The sequence below is a fragment of the Mixophyes fleayi genome, chromosome 2, assembly GCF_038048845.1.
Source record: "Mixophyes fleayi isolate aMixFle1 chromosome 2, aMixFle1.hap1, whole genome shotgun sequence".
NCBI lineage: Eukaryota > Metazoa > Chordata > Amphibia > Anura > Limnodynastidae > Mixophyes > Mixophyes fleayi.
Window position 1 is genome coordinate 134777851 of NC_134403.1, and position 27604 is coordinate 134805454.

The 27604-nt window shown below is 39.5% G+C and overlaps 2 protein-coding genes across 3 annotated transcripts; one reads left to right on the forward strand and one right to left on the reverse strand.

The window, feature by feature from the left end:
- Positions 1 to 362: 362 nt before the first annotated feature.
- RAB20 (RAB20, member RAS oncogene family) lies at positions 363 to 22553 on the reverse strand. Its single transcript, XM_075200011.1, has 2 exons — positions 21809 to 22553; positions 363 to 1583 (listed from the first exon to the last, which is right to left on the reverse strand). The coding sequence occupies exons 1-2, from the start codon at positions 21981 to 21983 to the stop codon at positions 1069 to 1071; spliced, it is 690 nt and encodes a 229-aa protein (XP_075056112.1). The 5' UTR covers positions 21984 to 22553; the 3' UTR covers positions 363 to 1068.
- Positions 22330 to 27604, forward strand: PDCD6IP (programmed cell death 6 interacting protein). 2 transcript variants are annotated; one of them, XM_075200008.1, is made up of 2 exons: positions 22330 to 22439; positions 22547 to 27604. In XM_075200008.1, exon 2 carries the CDS (start codon positions 22695 to 22697, stop codon positions 25299 to 25301), a length of 2607 nt encoding a protein of 868 aa, XP_075056109.1. In that variant the 5' UTR covers positions 22330 to 22439; positions 22547 to 22694; the 3' UTR covers positions 25302 to 27604. The 2 variants fall into 2 exon arrangements, with proteins under 2 accessions (XP_075056109.1, XP_075056111.1); XM_075200010.1 differs by having other exon boundaries at positions 22381 to 22443.

Below are 27604 nucleotides of genomic sequence, written 5' to 3' on the forward strand. Positions count from 1 at the left end.
TTTTTCCATAATATAGACTACTGAAGCACCAAAATAGTTGGATTAGGTTCCTATATAAATGTTTTTTATATATTAGTGTTCCAGCTTTTTATTTCTCAATTATAGACTGCTCTACAGTTTATGGTGCAGGTCATCACAGCACCACAATGCAACAGAAAAACCCAATATAATTCACCCCACTCCCCCACCCTCTTAATACATAACATCCATAGCGCTTTACCTTCCAGTTTGTGTATTTGTCCAATTACTTATTTCATGTGGTTTTTCACTGCGATTATTCATGGTTTACCTTGTTTTTTATCCCAGTTTGTAATACACACTTGCTAAATAAAATATTATTATTTAAAAAACAAACAAAACAATATAATTAAGAAAGCTTTTATATGTGCATTTAATAGATCAGTAAATGATACAGGATTAGTGATAAATCACTCGTCAGTGATAATGATCATAAATTATCCCCCCCCCCCCCCCCCATATAACAGTTCAGCATGTATATTTTTACATGTGTGCTGTACAAGACATGCCATATATATGTCTTATTCTTGACAAATCATGTACAAAGATGAGCAGGATTACCCAGGACAACTTATGCCACCAATCCATTGTAAACTAATTATTATTCATATTATATGTTAGATCAAAAACAGAAAAGAGGGAATTACTTTTTACATACAAATGTTGATCTACAGAGTTTTGCATGTACATGACAAACGAACATAATAAAAATCATTGTTAGGTAGTGGAATTTTGTAGAATGTTATAAATAAATGTGATAAAAAATTGCAGTTCTTGGTATGGTATGACAAAAAGGTAGAAGGCACATCAGTGCAGAGATCAGCTGCAAAGATGAATTAGGTAGAAAGTCAGGAATGCATACAATGGTATGTTCTTAAATGTTGTGCAAAATCCCATTTATTCCAATAATGTATTTCAATCTTCTATTTGCTGGAGGCATGGGGTGACAGGCATACACCACTAGAATAACAGTGAACAAATCAGTCCCATCAACTAGCCATTAAACACGGTTACCTTCATTACCCTGGGAGAAGTGCAAAAATTTTATAACTAACAGCAGCCATTTTTAGTCTGTTTCTGTTGACTGCTTTGTGCAAGATTGACTGTGTCATGTGGGTCATTGGCTCTCTTTTTCAAAATCAATGGCACAACCATGTTAAAAACGCTTTCAAACACGACGTCAACATTGTGTCCAGTTTTTGCGCTGCTTTCAAAACACATCTTGTCTGCGGCTGGAGCGTAGTTTTCATCCACCATTCTATATCTCATTATCCGCTTATATAAGGCAATAGCGTCTTCTTTAGTAACTTGTTTGCGCACCTTGGAAGCACTGCTGGTACGAGGTCTTTCTCCTTCCAATTCTTCTTCTGCTTCACAGTCTTCAGAGAGGTCAATCTTGTTCCCCACCACAATGAAGAGACAATCAACATTGGCTGTATCGGTAAGACCCAGGAAGCGCTCTTCCAGCTCCAGGAGAGACTGCATATTACTCACATCGTAGGTCAGGATGATGGCAGAAGCTGACCTGCAGTACATTGAGCCCAGGCCATGAAACTGTTCCCTCCCTAAACAGAAACAAAAACTTGCAGTAAATATCTGCACAACATACATTAAAGCATTTTCTTTCTTTGCTTCAATCTCCTCATAGGCAGAGTGGTAGTCACAGTCTAGCCTCCACTACAAGTACATCTTTCACAATGATGCTAAACTAGTCAAAGAGTTTATTTTTACTTGTTTGGGCTAAAGCCAAAACATACATGTTTAGCTGGTTAGCTTATGCATACTTTGCACAAACCATGCAATCTTTTATTTTACTTTTAAAGCATAACATCACTTCCATCACGAGTCATCTCACTATAATGTAATCACCTGCTCCCACTTTTTCCCATAATATTTTTTATAGTCATAATGACCTGTACAGTATAAAATATTCAGTGTTGAAACAAAATTTTAGGTTTAGTGGTCCTTTAATGCAGATATCAGAAACTTTTTTTTCTTTTCTTTTAGCAAGTCAATAAACCTTTGACCGGTGCTTAAACCAGATGCTTACAGAAGGCGAGTAGTGCAAGGTTTAGTCAGTCTTCAGGTTTTAAAGGTTTATAAATGCTGTCAATATGTGTCAGCTAACAGACTAAGCGGTTATTTGGGTTGGTAGACTTTTTCCTAGTAAGGGGCATATTTATCAAGTTCTCAAGTGCACGTTGTGGTTGACTTTGCCACATGTAAAAAACTTACCTTTGCCTATTTATATAACGGTGAACAGTGAAACGTCAGATCACAGTAAAATACTGGAAGAGAACCAGCTGTCTTTCCCATTTAGCCAACTGGACAGTGATCCTGTTTGTCAGTTCTTGAGCCAAGCTGAGGGATCACTCTTGAATCAGGAATGAAAACAAAAGAAACAAACATCCCCATCCTGCATGATTAAATTCTAGATAAACTTTAAATACTATAAATAGGGATTTTTTGCAGGATTTATGGCTTCACCCTGTTTACCAAAGCCCCCAGACAGTAAAGGGTCTCACCTGCTATCACAATATTTTCAGTTTTGTTTTGTTTTTCTTTTTAAACATTACATTTTTTTTGTTGCAAGACTGGAACTGGAAGCCCAAGTCCAGGCTTTCAGTTCCAGTTTCCAAGCCCGGGCCAGCCTGCCGGCTCAAGCATGTGCACAGGGTCCCAGGACTGGCTTGGATGGTGGTTAGTCTCTGCCTTCTGCTACCAGCCAGTATCACTGGGGAGCTGAGCATCGCTTAGCTGCCCCGGTAACATGGTTTTAACAAACTGCATGTTAAAAAATGACTACATTTGAAATGGCTTGGGACATTTTCAATTGAATTTTATTATACTACTAGTTTAAAAGGGAAAAAGCTCATAGTTATATGCAATGTTTGTTTAAAAAAAATTTTTTTTAATAGAGGCATTAAATAGAACAAAAACAATACCAGTGTCAAGTATTTATCTTGCATGTCGATTCATGCACACACTATAGATGTTTTAAAAGATTCACCCTCGGATCTGTGCTCATCAACTGTCATAACCATCGGCTGAAAAGATCACGACACTGTAAACTCTATGGAGATCCTGATCGTGAGTCCATACACACTGCAGGATTGTAAGGATGGCGTTCCATAGCTGAATGAGATTTATAGTTCTGCTGAACAATCAAATCAAACGATGATCTGAGCTTTGGAATGACTATCATTAATCACCTAAGTATACACACTAGTGCAATATTAGGCATAACTGGCTGAAAAACACTCTAGTGTGTATCCAGCCTTGACCTTGCCCCATGTGACACTGTTGGATTCAATAAATATCTCTTGGATGCAGATAGAAGGATATTCTAAATACTAAAGATTTATTTATTAAACAATTTACAAATTAAAAACAGATTTAGCGCCACAATTCTATTGTACCACATATATAAGAGAGACAAATACACCATGGTGTTAACAAAGCAGCTATTTGTCTCGCATTTCAGTGGGATGGTGAATTGTTACAGGAGTGGGAAGATTTCTGTAGGAATGTAAAACATGTGAATAGTATACAAAGTGACAGTACAACTGTAGGACAGCACATATTTGCAGTCTACATGATGCTACAAGGACTACCAGGTAACTTTCTATATTTGAACATTTAGCATGGACTGGTTATAGTTGCTCTTTTGATAAACCACCATTTTTTCAGCATTTTGTCTATTTAAGTAGCATCAAGTTGTTTTTTTTTGTTTCTTATTTTAACCTCGCGTCATTTTAGGGAAATATCAAACAGTGATAGCTACCAAGAAGTAGCAACCACATAGAACTGGAAAAGTGCATTCCAGCAATTACATTCAACATTCTGGACCCTGTAGACGAGAATGCCACAAGGAAACCAAGGCATTAACAAATATAACTTTACGATGATAATAATAATCGTAATAAAAAAAATAAAAAAAAAAACATTCATTCAACGGGGCATATTCAATTGTTGGCTTTATAGTCAAAATTCTCGCGGCGCGCACTATTACAGTCATTATGGTAATAGTGCGCATACATACCTGTATTACGGTACTTTTCACGCTGGATTTCAGCTCGCGGCTCAGGGAGCTGCGAGCTGAAATCCAGCTTACTATTACCGTAATACTGGTAATAGTTTTTCCGCAGCGGAAACCGCGGACAATTGAATATGCCCCATTAATAAGTACAAAAAAGAAATGTGATTAAATATAAGCGCTCTTTAAAACTAACTAATGTATTCGGTCAAGTGAGAACATACAAGGTTATAAGGTGAATTTTTTTCACAATAAGCCACAATGCCCGCTCCTGGACGGCTTCCTTCCAACAGTTCCTCTGCCTCATCAGTGCTCACAAGTCAGGTTCTACTTGTGACCGAGCTTAACACGTTATGTCAACTGAATCATGCTATGCCATCTACAGGCAAACGGGGCATAGAAAAATTATTTTTACATATACACTGAAAAGTGACATCTCTAACTGTGCACATGCAAATGAATCTAATAGCCCTGCCCACTAATTACATAACTTCCCAATTTCCCCAGGACACAATGGTCCAATCCCATTTTCCCCATTATTCTAAAATTGCAGTAAGCTGTTTGAATAAGAAGAATAAAAAAATAATAAGGAAAGATGTCAATTTACTTCAATTAGATAATCACTATGAAAAAAGGAAGTTGACCAGGTTAAAAAGGGTCATGCGTTCTTTTCCCAAGGACAGTCCCATCCTCTTATCCTACAGTTCCGCCCTCTCCCTTGCTAAACAATCCTTCAAGTCTCCTCTCTTTACAATCCTCCAATCCCTGCAGCCTTTTTTTTCAGATCTTTCAAGTCACTCGTTTGCCCCTCCCCCTTCCAGTCACAGACTTTGCCTCCTTTGCAGTTCCAATCTCCTCCTCCCATCAGTCTTCTGTCACCCATACCACTCCACCCTCCTCTCTATCCAGCCACCACCTCTTCTGCTTTTTCCATTATACTACAGGTGACATTACCCTCTGCCCCCTGAATCCCATCCCCTCTCATCTCATCTCCTTTGCGCCCAATCTCTTTAATGTCTCTCTCTCTCCACTGGCAAATTCCCCTCATCCTTTAAACACGTTCTTGTCGTACCCATTCTACTGCCCCATCTGTATTCACCTCTTTGCTTCCAAAATACATGAGTGGCTTGTCTACAATCGTCTCACCAACTCTGACAACTCCCTCCTTGATCCTCTCCAATATGGCTTCCGCCCCCTCCACTCCGCATAAACTGCCTTGACCAAAGTCACCAATGATCTTCTCTCAGCCAAATCCAGGGCGCCACTTCTCCCTGCTTATCCTCTTGGAACTCTGAGACCTTTGACACCTTGACTCACCATCCTCTACTGCACACCCTTCACACCATTGGCCTTTCAGACATTATCCTTTCATGGTCCACGTCCTACCACACCTTCTCCGTTTCTACCTCTGGTTCCTCTTCCACCTCCATCCACCCTTACCATAAGAGTCCAACAGGGTTATGTTCTTTGCCCTCTGCTCTTTTCTCTGTAGACCTCCATGCCCATAACACTCAACTCTACCTCATCTCCTGATCTTCCCTCCTCTCTCGGGTTTCCAGTTGCCTGTCTGCCATCTCCCCCTGGATGTCCTTATGCTCAAACTTAACATGGCCAAAATGGAACTCATTGTCTACCCTCCATCAAGAGTCTCCTCCCCTCCTGACCTCTCTATCACTATTGACAACACTATAATCTCCTCGGTTCCCTAAATCCCCTGCCTGGGTGTTATTCTTGACTCCTCCCTCTCCTTCGCTTCCAAATTCAATCTCTTGCCCAATCCTGTTGCTTACAGGTCTGCAACATAGCTAGTATCAGACCCTTCCTCTCCCGGAATGCCACCAAAACTCTTATTTAGTCACTTATTTCACTTATGAATTACTGTAACCTTCTCCTTACTGGCCTCCCCTGCTCCCATCTTGCTACTCACGATCTATACTTAATGTTGCAGCTAGACTTATCTTACTTTCTCGCTGTTCCATATCTGCCAAACCTTACAGTGGCTCCCCTTCCCCTACAGAATCCTCTTCAAACTCCTCACCCTCATGTACAAGGACATATCCAACTACACAGCCCGCTACATCTCCAACTTCATCTCCATACATAATACCACCACCCTACAGTCGGCCAATGACTTTCGCCTTTCCTCCACTCTGGAAACCACATCTCAATCCCAAATCCAAGATTTCTCCTGTGCAGCACCTCCCAACTGGAATGATCTCCCTCATTCTATCAGACTGTTCTCTAGCTTGTATAGCTTCAAACGGTCATTGAAAACCCACCTGGTCTTCAAAGCCTACTAGTCCTTCACTTATCCATTGCACCATGTAGTATACCTCACCCTCTTTCATCCTCCATCTCTCCCACCCTTGCTTCTTGCCCTCAGATCCTCTTACACTGGCCAATGTGTCAACCATTTTGTCTGCCCCTTTCTCTTTAGATTGTAAGCTCTAGTGAGCAGGGCCCTCTACTCCCCTGTTCTCATTACATATAATCTTTAACCACCAGCTACACTACGCACTTCCTATTTGGGTGCTCTGCCCCTTAACTCCACTCATTCATTGTCATCACATCTCTTTCAGTGGCTGTGAACCTGTAAGTTGCACCAAAGCTAATTGCCATAGTTTTCAGCTTGCACAGCATATACGCCTTGCACTCCAATATCCATCCAGGCTACCAGTAGCTGTGTTGAGAGTTGTAGTTTTATTTATTTACTGTATTGCTATTTGCTCTCCGTATGGTGCTGCAGACCACATGTGACACTATAAAGATGAATAATATTATTATTATTGATTTGTTTGTGGAAATTTTTTGTCATTGCAAATGTCCCTATTTTTCAGTTTTGTCCTTCAACACAATAAAATGTCCCTTGTTCTGTATGCTTGAACTGATTCTGACCATTTATTCTTTTTTCAATTAAAACAATAAAATAAAAAAAGGAAATCAATACCGTCCAAGTTTAACATACAACAGTGTATCAAAGCGGTATATGGATGAAAGCAGGACAGAACTACACAGTGTTTTGGTACTATGACAGACACTTTATTCTTATACTCTAGGCTTTACCAATATTTTTTACTTCAAATGAAGTATTTTTCAAGCAAAAAAAAATAATTGTAGTTAAATTTAGTAAACATGATATGGTTGAAATAATAGTTCTCCAAAGTCCACCAAGGCAAGCGTCTCTGAAAGTTGTTTTCCAGTGTCTATCCACCCACTTCCTAGTGAAGTGGGTGGGACAATGGCCTCAATGATGCAATTCGCAGGGCAAAAATGTCTCAAATCAGTGCACCATGCTTCCCCTGCTCTTGCCACTTGACCTCCCCTCTAGGAGATCCTGAATACAAATGTTGGCAAGTATGTTGTATATTTTGGATCAAGTTCCTTATTTTTGGGATGCCACTTGCAGGTTACATAGAGCAGAAGAAAAAAGGGACATCCCCAGTGTAAAGACAATAAATATAAACTCATAATACTGTGTGGCACAGCTTAAAGAATAATAAGACCGCCACACAAGCCACAGTGCAACAGATTTCTTTTGTAATGGCGACGATTGGGAAATATCTTAGTAGAGGTTTAGCCTCTTAACACAAGGATGGCATTCACACTTCAGTATTTTTAATAAAATCAGGCATGGAAAAATGGACTTGGCGTTCACCCCACCAGATAATTGGTATTTAGGTTATAACATTGCTTTGTTAGGAAAATAAATGTTTGGACGACAGTGAATAAGTTGCATGAGAACTGTCTTGCAAACATGCACTAAATCCCTTAAACCTAAGGAGCACAAAACGTAGATAAAATTAAGTTGATTAGCAATATCATCATCATCATTGGCTATTTATATAGCGCCACTAATTCCGCAGTGCTGTTCAGAGAACTCACATTAGTCCGTGCCGCATTGGAGCTTAAAGTCTAATTCACTAACATACACACACACACACACACACACCCCAAGAGAGACTAGGGTCAATTTTAATAACAGCCAATTAACCTACCAGTATGTTTTTGGAGTGTGGGAGGAAACCAGAGCATCAAGAGGAAACCCATGCAAACACAGGGGGAACATACAAATTCCACACAGAAAAGGCCATGGTCCAGAATCAAACTCATGACCCCAATGCTGTGAGGCAGGAATGCTAACCACTAAGCCATTGTGCTGCCCCTATATGTGAATATATATATATATATATATATATATATATATATATATATATATATATATATATATATATATATATATATATATATATATATATATATCTAATATATATAAGCCTAGCGGCGTGTGTTAGTGTGTGTGTGTGTGTGTGTAAAAAACTATTTTCTCAGAAAGGACTCATCCAATTGACCTGAAATTTGGTATACTAACATTATTTGACCAAAAAATTATAATAGTGAAGTCAGTTAACTTCCATCATCCCCCCTTCCCCCCGTGGGAGGGGTAGTAAAGGCTAAATTTACGAGTTGAGGGCTCAAACTCTTGACCGTGTGGGTATTTATTTACCAGAGCCTGTGTTTGGTCATGGAAAATTGTATGTCGCATTTTCACGAGTATGGAGAAGCAGTGATGTGAAAGTGCAGGTTATGAATACTGCCCTTCAAGGAAGACTGATTGAGCACAGCGATAAGGTGTTTAGCAGAAACGTTGTGTATCGAGAGGTTTTAGAACAGTAAGACGATGGAGATTAAGGATGTGGCGATGAGGATGAAGGATGAGGTGATGGAGAAGAATGATGAGGTGGTGACATGTGGACAAAACCACGTTAAAAAAGGGCGCTTACATTGGGAAGTAACGCTCTTCCCCTGAGGAGGCCTGGCCTAGCCCCAAATGCATGACAAGAACCTTTTTAACACCTTAAGTAGCTTGATTTGACTAGAATGCATGAGTATCATGCACGGGTTAACATATATATATATATATATATATTATATCACTCTAGCAAAAATATAAAACAAATGAAAGTGGCAGTGTTTATTTGTGCATGTGTATTAGATACATTTGTGTCCTTCAAGATAATATTAGCCTTCACTATAAAGAATAATGTGTATTTCAAGTAAGTTACACTGCATATTCAGGATTGAGTAAAATATATAAAAAAAAAAAAAAAATTTGATTCACTTCATTTGTACCAATAGAAGGGACCATTAAAAGAGCTATTGCTGTTCGCTTTTTCTAGCACATCTAATCTATAGCAGGAAAAAAAAAACATACAAAGCCAGTTTAGGCTTCAATTTTCTATTCCCATATTATTTATTCATCTATAAATTTCATATTTAGCTAATCAATATGGCGAATCCTGTCACCTGTGGCCTGATTCAGTTTATTGTTACATGGTCTGTCAACCTTTCTATTTATGAAGCTCATGGAATGCACAGTATAAAAATACCTTGTTTTTACACAAGTGTGCCCTGATGGTCTGCCAAGCGCACATCAATCATCATTTACATCAATCTCCTCCACAATCTAGAAGTGTATCTAGGCTAGTGTAGAGGAGAAAACCTCTGAAGAGGTGCACTGTACAAAAGTGTAACATCCCATTAACGTCCTAACCCTTATCTTCAATAAAACGTTTCATTTTTCTCAGTGCATGTTCTCTGGTCTATCTTTATCATATGTGACATCTATGCATGTTTGACAGTTGTTTCATTACATCTAAAAATGCACTTCACCACTAAAGAGCAGAGTTGGATGATGACAAACCCTTTCAATTACAAGTGTAGGGCAAGACCTCATCTCCACCAGCTCAGAGCAGGTACAAACCTCAAGTGTTTTTGGGGAGTGGAAAAGGCTGTGCTCCACTCCACAAGGCAAGAAACTCCGTTAAATTACACCAGCTCCACCACTCATTTCCATAATGTTTCTCCACAAAATAAAATCTTGCCTTTGCACTACTACGCAAAACCGGTGCGCCTACTCTGCACGTTACTAGGGATATCCTTAATCTGACCTTCAACCAATGCAAACTTCTGCTACTCTGCAAACACTGTCATCTTGATTTGCAGAAAGATGCACTTTGGTGGAAATCTACTTGCATCTACGTAATTTGTGAGGTTGCAAAAGTGGATTTTGCACTTTACCCGTCATTTTGCATTTCATAAATTAAGTGATATTGAAGGGCTCATTCAAATCATCTATTGCTTCCCACTGGAAACAAGTGGACATCACTCCCCTACTACACACTCTCTGCGGACAAATATCATGCTGGTATGTCGCATAAATTGGAAGAAAAAAAACAAAAAAAAAAAAACATCACACATTTTCACTATGATAGACCTGGGGGGAAAATGTATCCAGCTGAGAGTTTTCCGGCGGGTTTGAAAAACCAATCAGATTCTAGTTATCATTTATTTAGTACATTCTACAAAATGAAAGCTAGAATCTGATTGGTTGCTATAGGCAACATCTCCATTTTTCAAACCCGCCGGAAAACTCTCAGCTTGATACATTTACCCCTGGTCTTTTTACAAAAGTATGGGCTCCATGGCTTATTGAGGAAGATAGTAACACCTTTCTAACACCAAGCACCTCCCCTTGGCCCCATCTCACCCTTTTCATCCATAGATTTAGAAATCATAATATAACCGAACACACCCTAACTTAGCAGATCCAAGTACCGAGCCAATCCGGTACTTTTGCGCACCCTCGGAATTGAAAACGAGGCAAAACGTCATCGTTACGTCATTACGTTGTTGGATCTCAGATCTCGCAATTTTTGGATTCTATAAATTCCGCCCTCCACGGTGATCGAGCGCCATTTCACAGAGGGACACAGTTCTTGGTAGTCTGTAGAGCAGTTGGGCAGCGTCATAGGTAGAATAGAAAGAGGAGGGGTAGCAGTGTTCTTCAAAGACTCCAGTGACATTCAGGAGAGCTCCATTGCTAATTGTCATTGCTGAAATACAAATACTAGGGCTGGCAGGCTTGGTGTAAATCTGCAGTCACATTGTACTGTGTTATATAGGTAACACACAAAGAGAAGAGCTCCATTGCTAATTGCACCACTTTTCCTTACTGACACTGCTGTGTGGTAATGTGTCCTAGATGTGCTAGGAATGGCCGTGTGTTTGAGTCATTGCAGTGTCACTTACCATCCAATCAGGTCGCTGCAGTCTTTGTTTAAAAGTGTATGAAAATAATATTGTGACCTGTGAGCTGGTCAAAATTGACACCAAATTACTTGAAATTAGTGTTATTGAGGTTAATAATAATGTAGGGGGGAAAAAAAAAAAAAGGAAAAATCTGTGATTTTAGCAAAAAAAATTAAAAAATAAAATAAAGGATTTTAGGTGTGTGTGTGGGGGGGGGAAATCGGGATCCAAAACACGCAAGGGCAGTTTTGCCAAAGCCAAAACACGAAGTTAATCCAGATCCAAAACCGGAACACAGGGGTCAGTGAACATCTCTAATGTATACACACACACCTATAAGCATTTATCCGGGCAAAATTAGGTCAAAATAAGCCGCACATCCAGATTCATGCAAACCACTCCCCCAATCCATACAAACCTTTGCGTCATTGAGCGTTCAGCCTGAATGACCAGATATTTTCAAATTTGGCCACATGTGCATGACCAAATCGACAGCTGTTGGGCCAGGAGCCCATATTTAATCAATTAAATCAATTATGTTTACCTTTAACTTAATGAATTCAGTTATTTTAAAACATTTGAGCCTCTCAGAATGTAGCAGTGACAAATCCAACCAAAATTAGAAGATTCTCAGGATGTCAATGAAATGAACGCATAGTCATAAATGTTTTAATACTATGTAACACAATCAGGTGGGAAACCTAGAGGCAGAGGTAAGATAAGCAGTCATTGTTTACACGTTACCAAGGAGAAACTGCAAACATAAAAGTTACACATATAGTTAACCATTTCAGATCCTTTGGCTTATATAATGTATAAAATTAGGCTATCGCTCTTTATAATTAATTCCTGAGGTATTTTTTGTTTTAAACCATTTCCATTCTGTTATTAACTTATCAAAACACAAAAAAAAAAATTGTTTTACACAGTAAACTATGATTAAATGAGATGTCCAATTTTAAAACTGTAATCAGCAAAAGTAAAGGGGAGGTGTTTCCCCTGGCAAGCCGAGGAAGTATCTAGAGTATCCTCAATCAACATTTAGATCATTCGATAAATTGATTAGGCATGGGGGGGGGGGGAATAATCTTCAAATGAGTTTTTTTGCTTGCTTTATTTTCTAAAATGTGGAATTCTCTGTTCATGTACATTTGGCATTGTGCAAGGAAAAAGGTAAATGTGGAATCTGTCACTAGAACAGAAATACAAAATAAGCTGACTAACATATGAAAAAAATGTTGCATTACCATTTGTAACATTGCAGATGTCCTTGTTCCTGTTTTCAGTCTAATGTGATTTGTACAGTTTATACAGGGAATACAAACCCTGCACTTGCATTCTCACACATGTGAAATCCTCATACAGCACAGCCTCTTCTTGTTCAAATCTGCAACCAGTAGCAGTGATTTTTGTGTACATTGAAAATAAAGGTGAAGGCCTATTTATCAGATATCCGATATAGAGTATACTTTTATATTCTCATCCAAAATCCGTCCTTAAAGTTGAGATGATGTGTAAAGATTAGGTATTCTGCAACCAAACACAGGTAGGCCACTCTGGTGTAGTATTACAAGTACTTTTATTAGGCAACAATATTAAAACTGGCCATTAGCATTGCTGGCTGATGACCACATACATGGTCAAATGCGGCTATTATCTACCATTCGTCCCGTTTGTCATGTGATGGAGAGCCAGACCGCTATTGGCAGGTTTTTTTGGGCCTATATAAGCAGCCCATGGCTGTCAAAATTGCAGAATGTATGGGAACCTTTAGTCACAAACACAGATGAAATAATGGATGCCAGGTCATTATTAGTCAATTAATTACAACTTCACTTTATACTGTCGCCAAATCAACATACCTTTTACAGTAGTTTCTCTCATCTGACTTTACATGGTAGATCTGTAAAGAATCTGAACTTCACTCAAATCAATTAATCAAATGCACAATCATCCATTATCATCCCACATATCCTCAGCCTTAAAGGGCGATTTGATGCTCACTTGTCAGAAGAGCTGACACTCACCTGCTGTATAACAAAGTACACGCTACTTCACTAATCCCCTCATGTTCTACAGCCTTTAGACAGACTTACATTTCCCTTATCCCCACAGGTAAGGTTCTCACATTGATTTCCCCTAGCTGGACGGTGTAAATTCTTTGGTAGTGGTATGTGGGTTCATTCTCCTAACACTCACATAAGTATTTTGTACATCCATACCCTGGATAGCAGACCCTCTCATTGATCAAGTTTACCTGCAACTAAAGAATAGGTATTTACAGAACAGTCTGCTGTGCTGTTCTGTATTTCTTCTTTACCAGCCACCAGCAGCGGTGGATGGGCGGGCCCATCTGAGGCAAGGAAAACTGGTGGATGCTTCCATGGCCATGAAGGGCCCTAGTACAAGCATACAGCGAATACTTCCACCACTGATGGTGCAATAACCACAAACATCAGACTCAGGTAAAAACAGAATATACGGACTAGGAAAATCCATAATTTAAAAAAACGGGGAGAATTATTAGTTTAGTCCAGTGGTTCCCAAACTGTGCGCCTAGGCTCCCTGGGGTGTCTTGGAGATTTCACATTGGTGCCTCGGCCAGGGCCAGTGGTAAGCAAGGCGGGGGACTACTTGGTAATTATTTTGGCTTAGGGGTGTCTTGAAATTTTTTTGGAGACCCTAATGGTGCCTTGAACTGGAAAAGTTTGGAATCCACTGGTTTAGTGTTTAAAAAGTCTGTCACCTCAATGGTATGAGGCTTTTATATACAATACTATTTATAGTGTTTGGTTACTTAAAAATAAAATAATAGTAATAATAACAATTCATAATCCTAGCCTCCACGATTGGATGTGCCAACTCCAGGGAGATCTCTTGGGTGTGGAAAAGTAAAAACTGTTTTTAATGTAATAAACACCATGACAGGTTCTCCACTTAGACAAATATATAAACATAACATTTAAACAAACATGTAACATTTACTATGTTCTCATAATGTTGGCATTATCGTGACTTAGGAAAAAATATCTTATGATTAGCTCTGTAATTGTCTTGAATTCTTGTATGCCAAGTTGCTATCCTTTTTATTCAATAAGCATTGTGGCATGTTTTTTTGTTATATTTAACGCCATTAAATAACATTCTGTTATTGTATTCTTAATGGTAAGAAATGGTGATGATAATAACGATGATGGTGTTCTTCACGCGGCAGTGAGGCTTGTTGGTTATTATAACGGTACATTAAATGCAGATAATTGTCCGGTTTACAGGGAATAACTGAAGACTTCCTAAAGAGTGACAGCTCTTGAACCAAATCTTAGGAATGGTAGAATCGGTTGTTTAATAACAGGTACAAGATTGGAGGGATTTTGTTGTTTTGTTTTGTTTTTTTTAGACAAACCAGGTGAGTTGTTTTTTTTATTAACCCTTCCATGCATGCCCAGCTGAGGTTTATTGTGACACATGTATTAAAGCTTCATAGCTAGGCGAAGGTTAGTTTTTAGCAGGTCTACAATATTCTGAGCTTGTGTGTGTATTAGGAGTATTAACGAGAGAGCGATCATTTTATTTTACTGGCAGATGCGAGCACGCAGTGTTCCTGGGAATCTTATGACATCAAACACGAAAGTCTAACTCCTAATTAGATACTAGGTATACATTAACAAAGATCATCTATTAGTGTTCACAAGCAAAAGTTTCCATTGCTTAAAAAAGAAAATCTATTCAACTATAATTTAGGTTAGTGTGGAGTTACAGAATTTCACTGTATAACTTGTTTTCCCCCCTTCTCCCTGAACATGCCCCTATAAATCTCAAGATATACACAAACATTTTCTAAAATGCAGGATGTATCTTTTATTACATGTGGAAGTGGTTATTTTATACAGACTGGTCCATCTCTACTACTAACAGTAGCTGGCTTGGAGAAACAGGACTGTGCTCTGTACACTCAGAGCAAATTCCATTATGAAAGAATTGTTTTGCCTTATTGTTTACATACAGTTCTATGTAAACTGGTGAAGAGAGTACCAAAAAGTAGACAGTAGCATATCCCAGACAAGCCCATGACTTCTTTTGGCAGCACGGTGGCTTAGTGGTTAGCACTTCTGCCTCACAGCACTGGGGTCATGAGTTCAATTCCCGACCAGGGCCTTATCTGTGTGGAGTTTGTATGTCCTCCCCGTGTTAGCGTGGGTCTCCTCCAGGTGCTCCGGTTTCCTCAAAAACCCCAAAATCATACTGGTAGGTTAATTGGCTGCTATTAAATTGCCCTTATTCTCTCTTGGTCTGTCTGTGTGTGTGTGTGTGTATGTTAGGGGATTTAGATTGTAAGCTCCAATGGGGCAGGTACTGATGTGAGTGAGTTCTCTGTACAGCGCTGTGGAATTTAGTGGTGCTAATATATATATATATATATATATATATATATATATATAGAAGATGATGATGATGATGATAACTGTTGACAGGACTGTTATTATGTTATCCACATTAGTAACTACAGATGAGTATTGTATTTTCAACACAATGTGGCAGTCAGTTATCTTCTGAACTACAAAGAAGAAGTAATCCAAATACAATTCACTGCCCTCTAAAGCAGGGTTTCTCAAGTCCTGTCCACAACAGGTTTTGAGGCCAAGAAAATTGGTTGCAAAATAATTATGTCTGTGGAATTTTGACAAGTTGCTCAAATCACAAACAATTACTATTGAGAAAGACTATGGGGGATTTTAGGATTGTGAAACACTTGGTTTGAACTGTGGAGAGGTTGCAATTCGTTAGTTAGCATTGGGTGAGATAGGGGGAGCATCTGAAGTGAGAACCAACCAGGTTCTAGGGAATATGGTATACTATCACACCTCAGGAATTGATAGCACGCTATATAAATAACGGTTTATAAATAAACAAGCAGGCCCAGATCATGAATGCCTAAAAAAGACTTAAAATCATGTGATAAAAATGGTGCATGTGCAATATAATCCACAGCAACCAATCATAACAAGCATGATCAGTTTAGTGAACGCTACAGAAAGAAAACAAATGTTAAATACTATTCAGATGGAGCTGGTAAGTATTTGATTATAGGTCAGTGATGGCTAACCTATGACAGTCCAGGTGTTGTGAAACTACAAGTCCCAGCATGGTTTGCCAGTAGATAACTAGCTGATAGCTGGCAAAGCATGCTGGGGCTTGTAGTTTCACAACACCTGGAGTGTCACAGGTTAGCCATCACTGTTATAGGTGTTTGACATGAATCGAACATATATTTAATTGGCTATATACAACCACAACCACATTATACAAACCATTCCAATACATTTCTCTTCACACCCATCTTTCTATATCTGCATGCTGGTAGAAGAGTGTGGGCAACTTTATTGTGTTTTCCCCCCATGCCAAAAGCTGCCAGTCCTCCCCTGATCTCAGCGCATGGTGCATGCAAAACAAATAATCTTGGCACACCGCACATTATGTTGCATACTTCTCATGAAGAGGCCAGTTAAATAAAAAAAAAAATGAAAACAAAAATTGGTTGCTATAGGTTACAGAGCAAAAATACTATCTGACCCAAATTAAAATGTAAATATTTAATGAGCTACATTCAAGGATAACTATTGCATCATTCAGTAGTGTCCTTTGACATAAAAAATGGCTTTACACAAAGGAGATCTTACAAATTAAGCTTAATACCAATGCTTGCTGAATGACAAACAAACCTAAAAAAAAAAAAAATCCTGAACACACACACACTCTATTTAACAACAAAGTCAGCAACAAGCCCATGCTCCAATTCCACCTTAGCACTTTACATATAAAAGAATTTCTATTATTTACTGTTGAAATGTTGGAAGTCCACCTATGGGCTGTTAAAATGCTCTGTGTCGCACTCATCATCATCATCATTTATTTATATAGCGCCACTAATTCCGCAGCGCTGTACAGAGAACTCACTCACATCAGTCCCTGCCCCATTGGGGCTTACAGTCTAAATTCCCTAACACACACACACAGACATAGACTAGGGTCAATTTCTTAGCAGCCAATTAACCTACTAGTATGTTTTTGGAGTGTGGGAGAAAACCGGAGCACCCGGAGGAAACCCACGCAAACACAGGGAGAACATACAAACTTCTCACAGATAAGGCCATGGTTGGGAATTGAACTCATGACCCCAGTGCTGTAAGGCAGAAGTGCTAACCACTCTACTTCAGTCCATTATTCCTGGAGAGGTGAATCAGGGGCATGCAAGCACAAATTACTTACATTAACAGCATATAGCGTAGGTGTATCTAATGTGTGTTTCTAATGGATGGTGATTATCTTAAGCACATATCTTTATGATTAAAAAAATAAATAAAAAAATGCTTAGATCATTTGTTTGTATGTACTGCCTCTTATAAAAGAATAACCAACATCAATGCTGGGGGGCCAAGAGAGGGGTTTCCCACAAAAGCTACAACAAGCACTTGGTGATGCCAGACAAGGCAATCCAGCTATGTGCCGAATTATATTTCTATAGTAGCTTCAGTGTGAAGTCTCAATGAAGAAGACAGCTATGTCTGGCGATTGTAATCATTATCAGAGTGTACTTAATCACCATCATTTATTTATATAGCGCCACCAGCAGGGAGGCAACTGGAGCACCCAGAGGAAACCCCCGCAAACACAGGGAGAACATACAAACTCCACACAGATAAGACCCTGGTTGGGAATTGAACTCATGACCGCAGTGCTGAGAGCCAAAAGTGCTAACCACTGAGCCACCGTGCTGTATTTCCACCTGCCCTCTGGCCCCTGCAACTGATAGATTTATAGGAGTCTGTGTTCTTACTGTATTTGGCCCACATTATAATGTGCCTTCTTTCCTCCCTTCTGTCTATCAGTCACAAGGAGATTAAGTGTCAGATTCCAGCAAGTGTACATATGCATGCTGCCTCTTTTCTGGGCACGTGCAGAACCAATTTATTTTTTTTTATGCTTCACAAAATGGCATTGGTCCAACTCCGCATCAGCCCCATAATCACTAAAGTACCTACTTAATCATATGAAGGTTAAAATAGTGCTCATGTAGAATACTTGTTAAAAGGAAACAGTTTTACTTTTTATCTGCATAGGTATAACAGTGGATTGAATCTACTTGTACCCCTTTAACTTTCAGATTTAGATTAGTGTTGGAGCAAGTGTACATAACAGATGGCCCACAGCTGTCGAGGATAGAAATACCCCAACACTTGGTGCTGTCTCTACCATCTAATATCCCATATGAATATGACAATAATGGTCCCTTGAAAAAGCACTAGCGAAAAATATGTTGGGAGACAGGGCGATCAAACACCTAGTTAGTGGTTCGGTGCTTCTGTAAACACTGGAAGTTTATGTTATACACTCCCTCCTCATGTGATATTGACAAATTAGCCTGAATAGAGTTATATTAAATATTGATAAGTTGCAACAATAAAGCACAAAGCATTTTCCTTCAGAAAACTCTCCTGTGAGCCACAGTACATTGCTGCAATCTGATAGGAAATAGAACAGAGACTGCTAAATAATTCTGGGTACACACTAGTATTCCGACGAATGTGTTATCTACAACGATTTTACTAACAATTGAAAAGAAAATAAAGTCCTGATCAGCATGCTGATTCTTGTGTACACACCATACAGGTTTTAAAATATTTACCCTCAGATCTGTGCTCATCAACAGTCAGAACCGTCGGCTGAAACGATCATGGGGTATATTTACTAAACTGCGGGTTTGAAAAAGTGGAGCTGTTGTCTATAGTAACCAATCAGATTCTAGTTAAGATTTATTTAGTCCATTCTACAAAATGACAACCAGAATCTGATTGGTTGCTATAGGCAACATCTCCACTTTTTCAAACCCACAGTTTAGTAAATATACCCCCATGACTCTGTAAACCCTATGGAGATCCTGAGCGTGGGTGCATACACACTGCAGAATTGGATGGATGTCGTTCCATTACTGAACGAGATTTATAGTGCGGCTGAACAATCAAATAATGGGCTTTGCTTTTCGGATGACTATCGCTCATCGTCTAAGTGTACCCACTAATGCGATATCAGGCTCAACAGTCGTTTATCAGGTGATTGGCCTGATAATTGGCCGAAAACACTGTAGAGTGTACCCAGCTAAGAAATAGAACAGGGGTTACTGGTTTAGGAATCTCAAACACAAGAGCTAACAGAGATTATAACTTCTATAAACTGCAGTGTGGAGCTTGCAATGATACTCTATGCAGACCGGTGCATTTCAACAGTGTTTGTTTCTGTCATTGCATCAATGTAATCAATAAGATTAAATTCCTGTGTGTTTATATCTCATAAGGTAGCGGTGGGCAACAGGCGGCCCATAGGTTGCAGTGGGATAGAAAATAGAGAATACCCTGTACATCCCCAATATAAATACATGCTGCAATCTACCATAGAGATATACCCAAATATACCCAAATTAGGGTCACTGTATTCAGATCTTGTAACACACTGATCTTAATTTATCACAACGGCAATAAGCAAGAAAATGAACTTTGATGGATAGTCTCTGCCGTGATAAGTTGAAATGTTACCAAGTTGCAATATTGTAGCACAAAACATTTTCAAATTGAGGAAAAAACTCTTGTGAGCTACTGCACGTTTAAGTTCCTTTGTGACCCGAGGGAAAATAAGCGAAGGTTTGAGAAATAAAACTCTGCAGCGATGTGTCTCACAGACACATTGTGGACTCTCGTGTCTAACCGAATTCCCCCCATAGTATGCAGCCTGTATTATTTCTCAAGCATTAACACTCACCACCTGTGCAATAGATTTAATTGGTAAAAACACAATGTATGAAGAACATGTTACCAATGCATAAGTAAAGTAAAGGTTAGGTTTTCTTTATCCATAGTCTACACATTATCCTAGCACATGTGTGTGAATAAGACCAAACAGCAAAAGTATAAAGTCTGAAAAACAGGCTCCAGGTCATGTGACATATACATTTATTAGTACTGATCGGTTTGTTACAACATACTTTTCAGTTTTACATACTGCACAGTGTATTCACTAGGGAGAGCAACACAGAATTACATATCCCACAAATGAAGAAGAGAAGACATTCTAAAATAGCCACTTCTCCTTTTCGCTTGTGTAAGTAATGGGAATTGTGACACTGGGAAACTCTATTATGTTAACATGGTATAGAGCATATGAAAAGTATTCATGCATAGGAAACTGACCAATGGTTAGAAACAGAAATTCCAGTATTGTCTTCACATATACTGCTGCATTAATCTGTAGAATCACATGTTTTTAGAAAAGTATTTATTAAAAGTGAATGTGTTTTTTACCAGGCAGTACAGTGCATAATCTTGGCAGGGCACTTTAAGCAAAAAGACTGATGTTGGATTTTCAGAAGACTTCACTTGGAGGCGAATTATTAAAAGCATAAATTTCCCCCAAGTTCACAAATATGTTTCCATTAAACAGTCAGTCAGCCTAGAAAAAAAACAAACACGACTATTTCAATTTGGTTCCTACCCTGATGGACTATAGGGTGTCAACATTGATTCACCGGACTGAGGGAAAACTTATGAACCATGCAGAGTGGCCGTTTCTGCGTTGTTTTAGCATATGTTAATATTGGAGCTATTTAACAAAAGCCGAACGCAGGGGATATCAGAGATATGGCCAACTTCCACTGTATACATGAGGATGGCGTTAGCATTGCAGCAGAGTGATCTATAGATCGCTCCCATCCCTCCTTTCACTAGTTGTTTTACGCACATGTGCAGCCACAATGAATTGGCTGGAGGTAGGGTGATCTGATTTTGATCAATTTACTATGGACTCTTCGCTGAGACAGGATCTTATCTGAGTTGTAGTCCCAGCTGAACAATTTTAATAAATTACTATATGAAATCATTTCTCATCTCTGCAATAATAAATGAGAGTAGGGAGAATATGTGAATGATCCTAAAGAGACCCCTTAAACCTTTAGTAGATCACCGACTAAATGTTAACATAGGGACTTCCCTTTATTACAATTTACAGGGTAGACTCCCCTAACGAATGTTACAAAACAAAAAAGTGAAATCAATCATTTTCTATTTTATTTACATAGAACAGTTGTATGTGCATGTTTAATATTTCAACAAGATTCTTGCAGACAGACATCGGTCACCTGGTAATCTAAGAAGTCTGATACATACTAATCTTTAGAAAAGAAAGTAAACTACTGAGGTACGTGAAAACTTGTTTTAACAACTGCAACATTATTAATGTAGGTAAAACAATACAACTATACAATGCTCATCTTGTGGAAAATTGAAAGAAAGTAGTTATGAAAGTCCCCATTACACACAATGCTGACATTGTCTCATTAATTATCAGTATATAAGCAGAGCCACAAGAATTTCTTAACATACCATATGATGGTATTTGCAGAAAAGGTTTAGAAACATTTCTTTATAATATGGGCTACAGGTAACTGCATACTTGTTTCTGCTAGTTCTGCAGCATTTCTAAGCAGATGTTTTGTCTATGACAATGTTACACATTATCCACTGCAACAATGTAACTATAAAGAACACATGGGTGTTTGATAAATGAAACTGCATTGTATAATATGAAGGTGTGTTACTTGTTACACTTCTAATACTTTACCTGCTGTGTCCCAAATGGAGATGTTGTAGGGTCCCCACTGCTTGAGGTAAAAGGCTCCTCCAACTGTGCTCACTGTGTCCTGAAACTTCCTTTCCATGTACCTGTGGAGGAGGGAGGTTTTCCCCACGTTCATATCTCCAAGAAGTACTATCTTCAGGTCTGGTTTCTTATTCATGCTGCCAGAGAGGTGGAAGACAATAGACCCCCAAATTCAGTTGCTGAGTAACAACCAGGGAAGACAGAAGCAACCTGGATGATGTTGGTCCATACACTGTCAGATTTAAAGCCCTTACTGCTCCCCTGAGAGCTTCAGTCCAGGTCCCTTGAACCACTGACGACACATTACTGAGGCTTCCTCTGCGCTCTTTGTTCTGGTGTCGGTCAGTCACTTCTGTACACACAGCAGAGTCACTAATCTGATTTATTGCTGCACACAGTTCTGCAGAACTTTGCTAACTTGGCAAAACAGGGAAGGGATAAAGTGCAGGAAGTTATTTCTTTCACCCGGCCCCCTCCTTGCTGTGCTCCTCCTCCGACCACCCCCTCCTTCCATAATAATGTGCAGATCTCAGATGCAACATAGTGATCGGGCTCGGTGATCGTTCCCCCCCAGCACCTACTGACCCCTGCTGTAAGTATGTATAATATACTGTTATCTCCCCGGGGATGACGTGGTGCATGCGGCATGTCTGTGATCACATAAGAGCAGGAAGTGACAGTGCAGTCTCTCTGTTGCAGGTGACTCAGGCAGCAGCCGTGTGACCGAGAGGCACGGGGAGGCGGCACCCGGAAACCACTGGCTCGGACGATACTGACGGAGAAGGGAGACAGCCGTCATTAGTGCACCAGGATCCCCTCCCAGTAGCAGCAGCGCCGCGGTTCAGCTATGGCCTCCTTCATCTCGGTGCCGCTGAAGAAGACATCGGAGGTTGACCTGGTGAAGCCGCTGTCTAAGTTCATCCAGAACACCTACCCGGCCGGGAGTGACCAGGCCGAGTACTGCCGGGCGGTGGAGGAGCTGAACAAGCTCCGTAAGAGCGCGGTGGGTAGGCCGCTGGACAAACACGAGAGCTCGCTGGACATCGTCATGAGATACTACGACCAGCTCGGCTCCATCGAGCCCAAGTTCCCGTTCGCCGAGGGCCAGCTGTGCCTCACCTTCACCTGGAAGGACGCCTTCGACAAGGGCTCCATCTTCGGGGGCTCGGTGAAGCTCGGCCTGCCCAGCCTGGGCTACGAGAAGACCTGTGTGCTCTTCAACATCGGGGCTCTGGCCAGCCAGATCGCGTCGGAGCAAAATCTGGAGAACGACGAAGCCCTGAAGGCCGCCTCTAAATATTACCAGCTGGCCAGCGGGGCCTTCTCCCACATCAAAGACACGGTGCTGTCCGCCCTGAACCGTGACCCCACCGTGGACATCTCCCCAGACACGGTGGGGACACTGAGTGTCATCATGTTGGCCCAGGCCCAGGAGGTCTTCTTCTTGAAGGCTACCAGAGACAAGATGAAGGATGCCCTCATTGCCAAACTGGCCAACCAAACTGCTGACTTCTATGGAGACGCTTTCAAACAGTGTCAGTACAAAGATGCTTTACCCAAGGAGGTCTTTCCTGTCCTGGCTGCCAAACACTGCATTATGCAGGCCCATGCCCAGTATCATCAGTCTGTCCTGGCAAAGCAGCAAAAGAAATTCGGGGAAGAAGTTGGCAGGTTACAGCATGCTGCTGATCTGGTGAAAACGGTCACTACAAGGTATGATGAATATGTCAATGTCAAAGATCTGTCTGATAAAATCAGCCGTGCACTTACCGCTGCGAAAAAAGACAACGATTTCATTTACCATGACAGAGTTCCAGATTTAAAAGATCTTGATCCAATCGGAAAAGCCGCTCTTGTGAAACCAACTCCTATCCCGTTCCCTCTGAGTCCGAAGTACAGTGATCTATTTGAAAAGTTGGTACCTTTAGCAGTACAACAGTCCTTGAGTGTCTACAATCAGAGGAAGGGTGATCTTATCAACACAACAATTGCTAAGATGAGAGATGCCACAACTTTATGTAATGGGGTACTTGCTTCTTTAAATCTTCCTGCTGCTATTGAAGATGTTTCTGGCGACAGCATCCCCCAGTCAATTTTGCAAAAGTCAAAGGCTGTAATTGAGCAAGGTGGTATTCAGACCATTGACCAGTTAATCAGAGACCTTCCAGAACTGCTCCAGAGAAATAAAGAAATTCTTGATGCATCGCTGAAGTTTTTGGATGAGGAGGAAGCAACAGACAATGAGCTAAAGTCAAAGTTTAAGGAGAGATGGCAAAGAACACCTTCCAATGAACTTTATAAACCCCTAAGAATTGAGGGTAACAACTTCCGTGATGTTTTGGATAGAGCAATTGGAGCAGATGCGGTTGTGAAAGAGCGCTACCAGTCTCAGCGTGAAGCGATTTCAATTTTGTGTAAGGGAGAAGCTGAACTTAATGGAGCAATTCCTTCTGCAAACCCAGCAAAAACCATGCAGGGCAGTGAGGTTGTAAACACATTGAAATCCTTGTTAGTCAACTTAGATGAGGTAAAGAAAGAAAGAGAGCAACTGGAAAATGATATTAAATCTGTCAATTTTGACATGACAACCAAATTTCTTAGTGCTTTAGCACAGGATGGAGCCATTAACGAAGAGGCTTTATCTGTGACTGAGCTTGATCGAATCTACGGAAACTACACAGACAAGATGCAGAAAAACCTGGCAAAGCAGGAGGAATTAATCGGCAATATTCAAGTTTCTCACCAGGAATTTTCAAAGATGAAGCAATCAAACAGTGAGGCTAACCTAAGAGAAGAAGTTTTGAAAAAATTGGCTGCAGGGCATGACAGCTACATAGAACTTGTAGCTAATCTGAGAGAAGGCACAAAGTTCTACAATGACCTCACAGAAATTTTGCTTAAGTTCCAAGTAAAATGCAGTGATATTGTATTTGCCCGGAAGACAGAAAGAGATGAATTGTTGAAGGATTTGCAACAAAGTATTGCCAGAGAGCCAAGTGCACCTTCAATGCCAGCAGTACCTGGGTACCAGAATGCAGCAGCTTCCACGTTTGCTGCAGCTGCCGCATCAAGTGCTCCAACACCAGCACCAAGAAATGTCATTTCTAACAAACAACCTCCACCACGTCCTCCTCCACCATCTGTTCCTGTAAGTGCTCCAGCTCCTGTTATTGCAGCGCAAAATATGAATCCTGCAATACCGGGTGCTTCAGCTCCAGTACCCACCCAGCCTCTTCCCAACAATATTCCTTCACAAGCACAGGGTCCTCCATTCCCGACCTACCCAGGATATACAGGGTATTATGGAATGCCTATGCCTGTTGGCTATAATCCATATATGTATGGCCAAACCATGCCCCCCTACCTGTACCAACCACAGGCTGGTCAGGCTCCTTACCCAACTCAGCAACCTGGTTTTCCATGCTCTCAGCCTCCTTATTACCAACCTCAGTAAGAAGGGTGTAGAAAAAAATGCTTGTTAAGAGAAAAAAAAAAAAAGAAACTTTCAGTGGCATTAAGTGCTCTGTATAATAAATATAAAACTCCCTAATTTCTGTTTTGAGTTCTAAGAACAGTTTGAGTTAAACTTCTGAGTGCACTAAGCTGTTTCTGCCTGCCTACTTTCAAACATGATCAGAATGGAAAATGACTCCTAGTTTTGCCTGACAAAAATGACCTTTATGAGCTGATCTAGGGCTCCTTTGATAATGTACACATATCCCTAGTATTGCTATGCTCTTTCATATATAAAAATGGGGTTGTTAGTGCTCTATATTTTTCTTTCTCTATTTTTACTGTTTCTTTACATTTTAGTTATTGTATGCTATTTTTGTCTACTAATCAAAAGCCTTGTAAATCATAACGAAAAATAAACTTTAAAAAGCACCTCAAAGCTTGGGAATGTTGATCTAAGATCATTCACCTACAGTTTATAAAATTGTTGTGTTTTGCAAATTATTTTTGTTTCACTCACATTATTTTCAGCCTATGTAGCTGGTACAGAAATAACACCTTCCTTTGACCTTACTCTATGCCGATGTCAGCTTGTATATTTAAATCATAATTACTTTAAAGCAATAAAATTGATTAAAATAAAACATTTGTGGCTAAAATAAACAAGCAATCGAAAATTTGCCCACACCTGCGTATTTCTGCTACAAAAAGGTAAATCACAGGTTAACTGCTTAATAATCTGTATATCTGCTACAATGACCACAGATAAATTGTCCTTTCCATGATTTGATATACAAATGGTTATTCAGAGGTTTTAAAAAGATGAATGGTTGGAGTATAAAGGTGCTTAAAACGCTACAAAAATCTAAACTATAATTTGTTTTTCTGTACTGAAATATATCCATATTCAATGTTCCAACATTCACAAATATATATGCATACTATGATGAGAGTTAAGATATTAAATTTATTATGTATGCAACACTGTTATTAACCTCACTGCAAGCTTTTGTTGTCCAATTAGCCACCCAGAAGTCTGGCATACATAGTCAAATTCTTCTGTGTTTATAGTGACTGGAAACAAATTACAAATGTAGTTTATTAGAGTGGTATGAAAGACACATTGAGCTAGATGGTAGCAATATATATAGCTGTTTTTTTACTTTAGATTATACTAAAATTCTATATTTTTCTGGTTTGTGATATAAACAATATAGCAAAACGTAAAGTAGGAAAAATACAGTATTGTTCACCCTACGTTATGCAATCTGTATACGTGTGTATATGGTAAGGTTTGCAGTATTTGTAACAACTTTAACATTGAGTATATTTACTGTGACAAGTTTGATTTTGACCTGAATTATGGATACATATTTTGTATTTACCAACATTGCTTTCTAACACGATGAGTTGATCTATTATTCTATTTGGGCTACAGACAAGGAACAAACAAAGAGCACAAATGCTTAATATAAGGTATCATTTCAAAGTATGTTGTCTGAATAGGTTCTGGTTACACAAGTTGCAGATGACATCAGTTGTTGCAGAACTGGAAACTTTACCTTACTTTAGCTGCTGAGATTAAGTGATTTCTGTCCTATGACAGACATCACATGACTATATTCACATGTGCATAGACACAAGTTGTGAGGATTGAGTGTTCTTTCATATATTTGCTTCCAAGCAAAAAAATATTAGCCACCAACCACATTATTAGTTATTAATATAAAACTACGAAGAATTCATGATAGTTTAGATGTACAAATGACATTTTAATGTCTATGTAGTAGATTTAATTGTAAAAAAATCAATAATTGTAGACTCCAGCAGTAAATAATCTGTTTTCTAAATGGGGAGCATTGTTTTTCTCAGTTTAATTACAATAGATATGAGAATAAGCCTGATCGTCCGCTTATATTTTAAAAAATGTTTCTAATGCCAAGTGGAATTTGTAAGGTTTATGGTGGTGTATAAGTACTCAGATTGGGCAGACCAAATGAAGGCTCTCATGTAATGATGATTCTAGTTGATTAATGGTTGTGTTGAACAACTGTACATGCCATGTATAGTGTAAGCATATCTTTTTGTCAGCTATTCATGATATTAACACAAAAACCTTGAGACTGTGGGGCAGCACACTCAAACGGTTGTAGTTTGTCTGATATCGTTTTGCCCGAGCATTCAATATGGAAATGTTTAGCACAATACGTGCTAAAGTGTTAGCACATTTTCTTCCCTCAAACCAGAATTAGCAAATTTTACTAGAAGAAATTATTAAATCAAATCTGTTAAAACAAAAAAAAA

What these genes read in the sequence shown, in the direction of transcription:
- RAB20 (XM_075200011.1), bottom strand. Translation starts at nt 21,983, where the DNA reads ATGAATAAGAAACCAGACCTGAAGATAGTACTTCTTGGAGATATGAAC. An exon ending in CTCCATTTGGGACACAGCAG is followed by an intron (nt 1,584 to 21,808) that starts GTAAAGTATTAG and finishes GTTTCTGTTTAG; the next exon opens with GGAGGGAACAGTTTCATGGC.
- PDCD6IP (XM_075200008.1), top strand. Translation starts at nt 22,695, where the DNA reads ATGGCCTCCTTCATCTCGGTGCCGCTGAAGAAGACATCGGAGGTTGAC.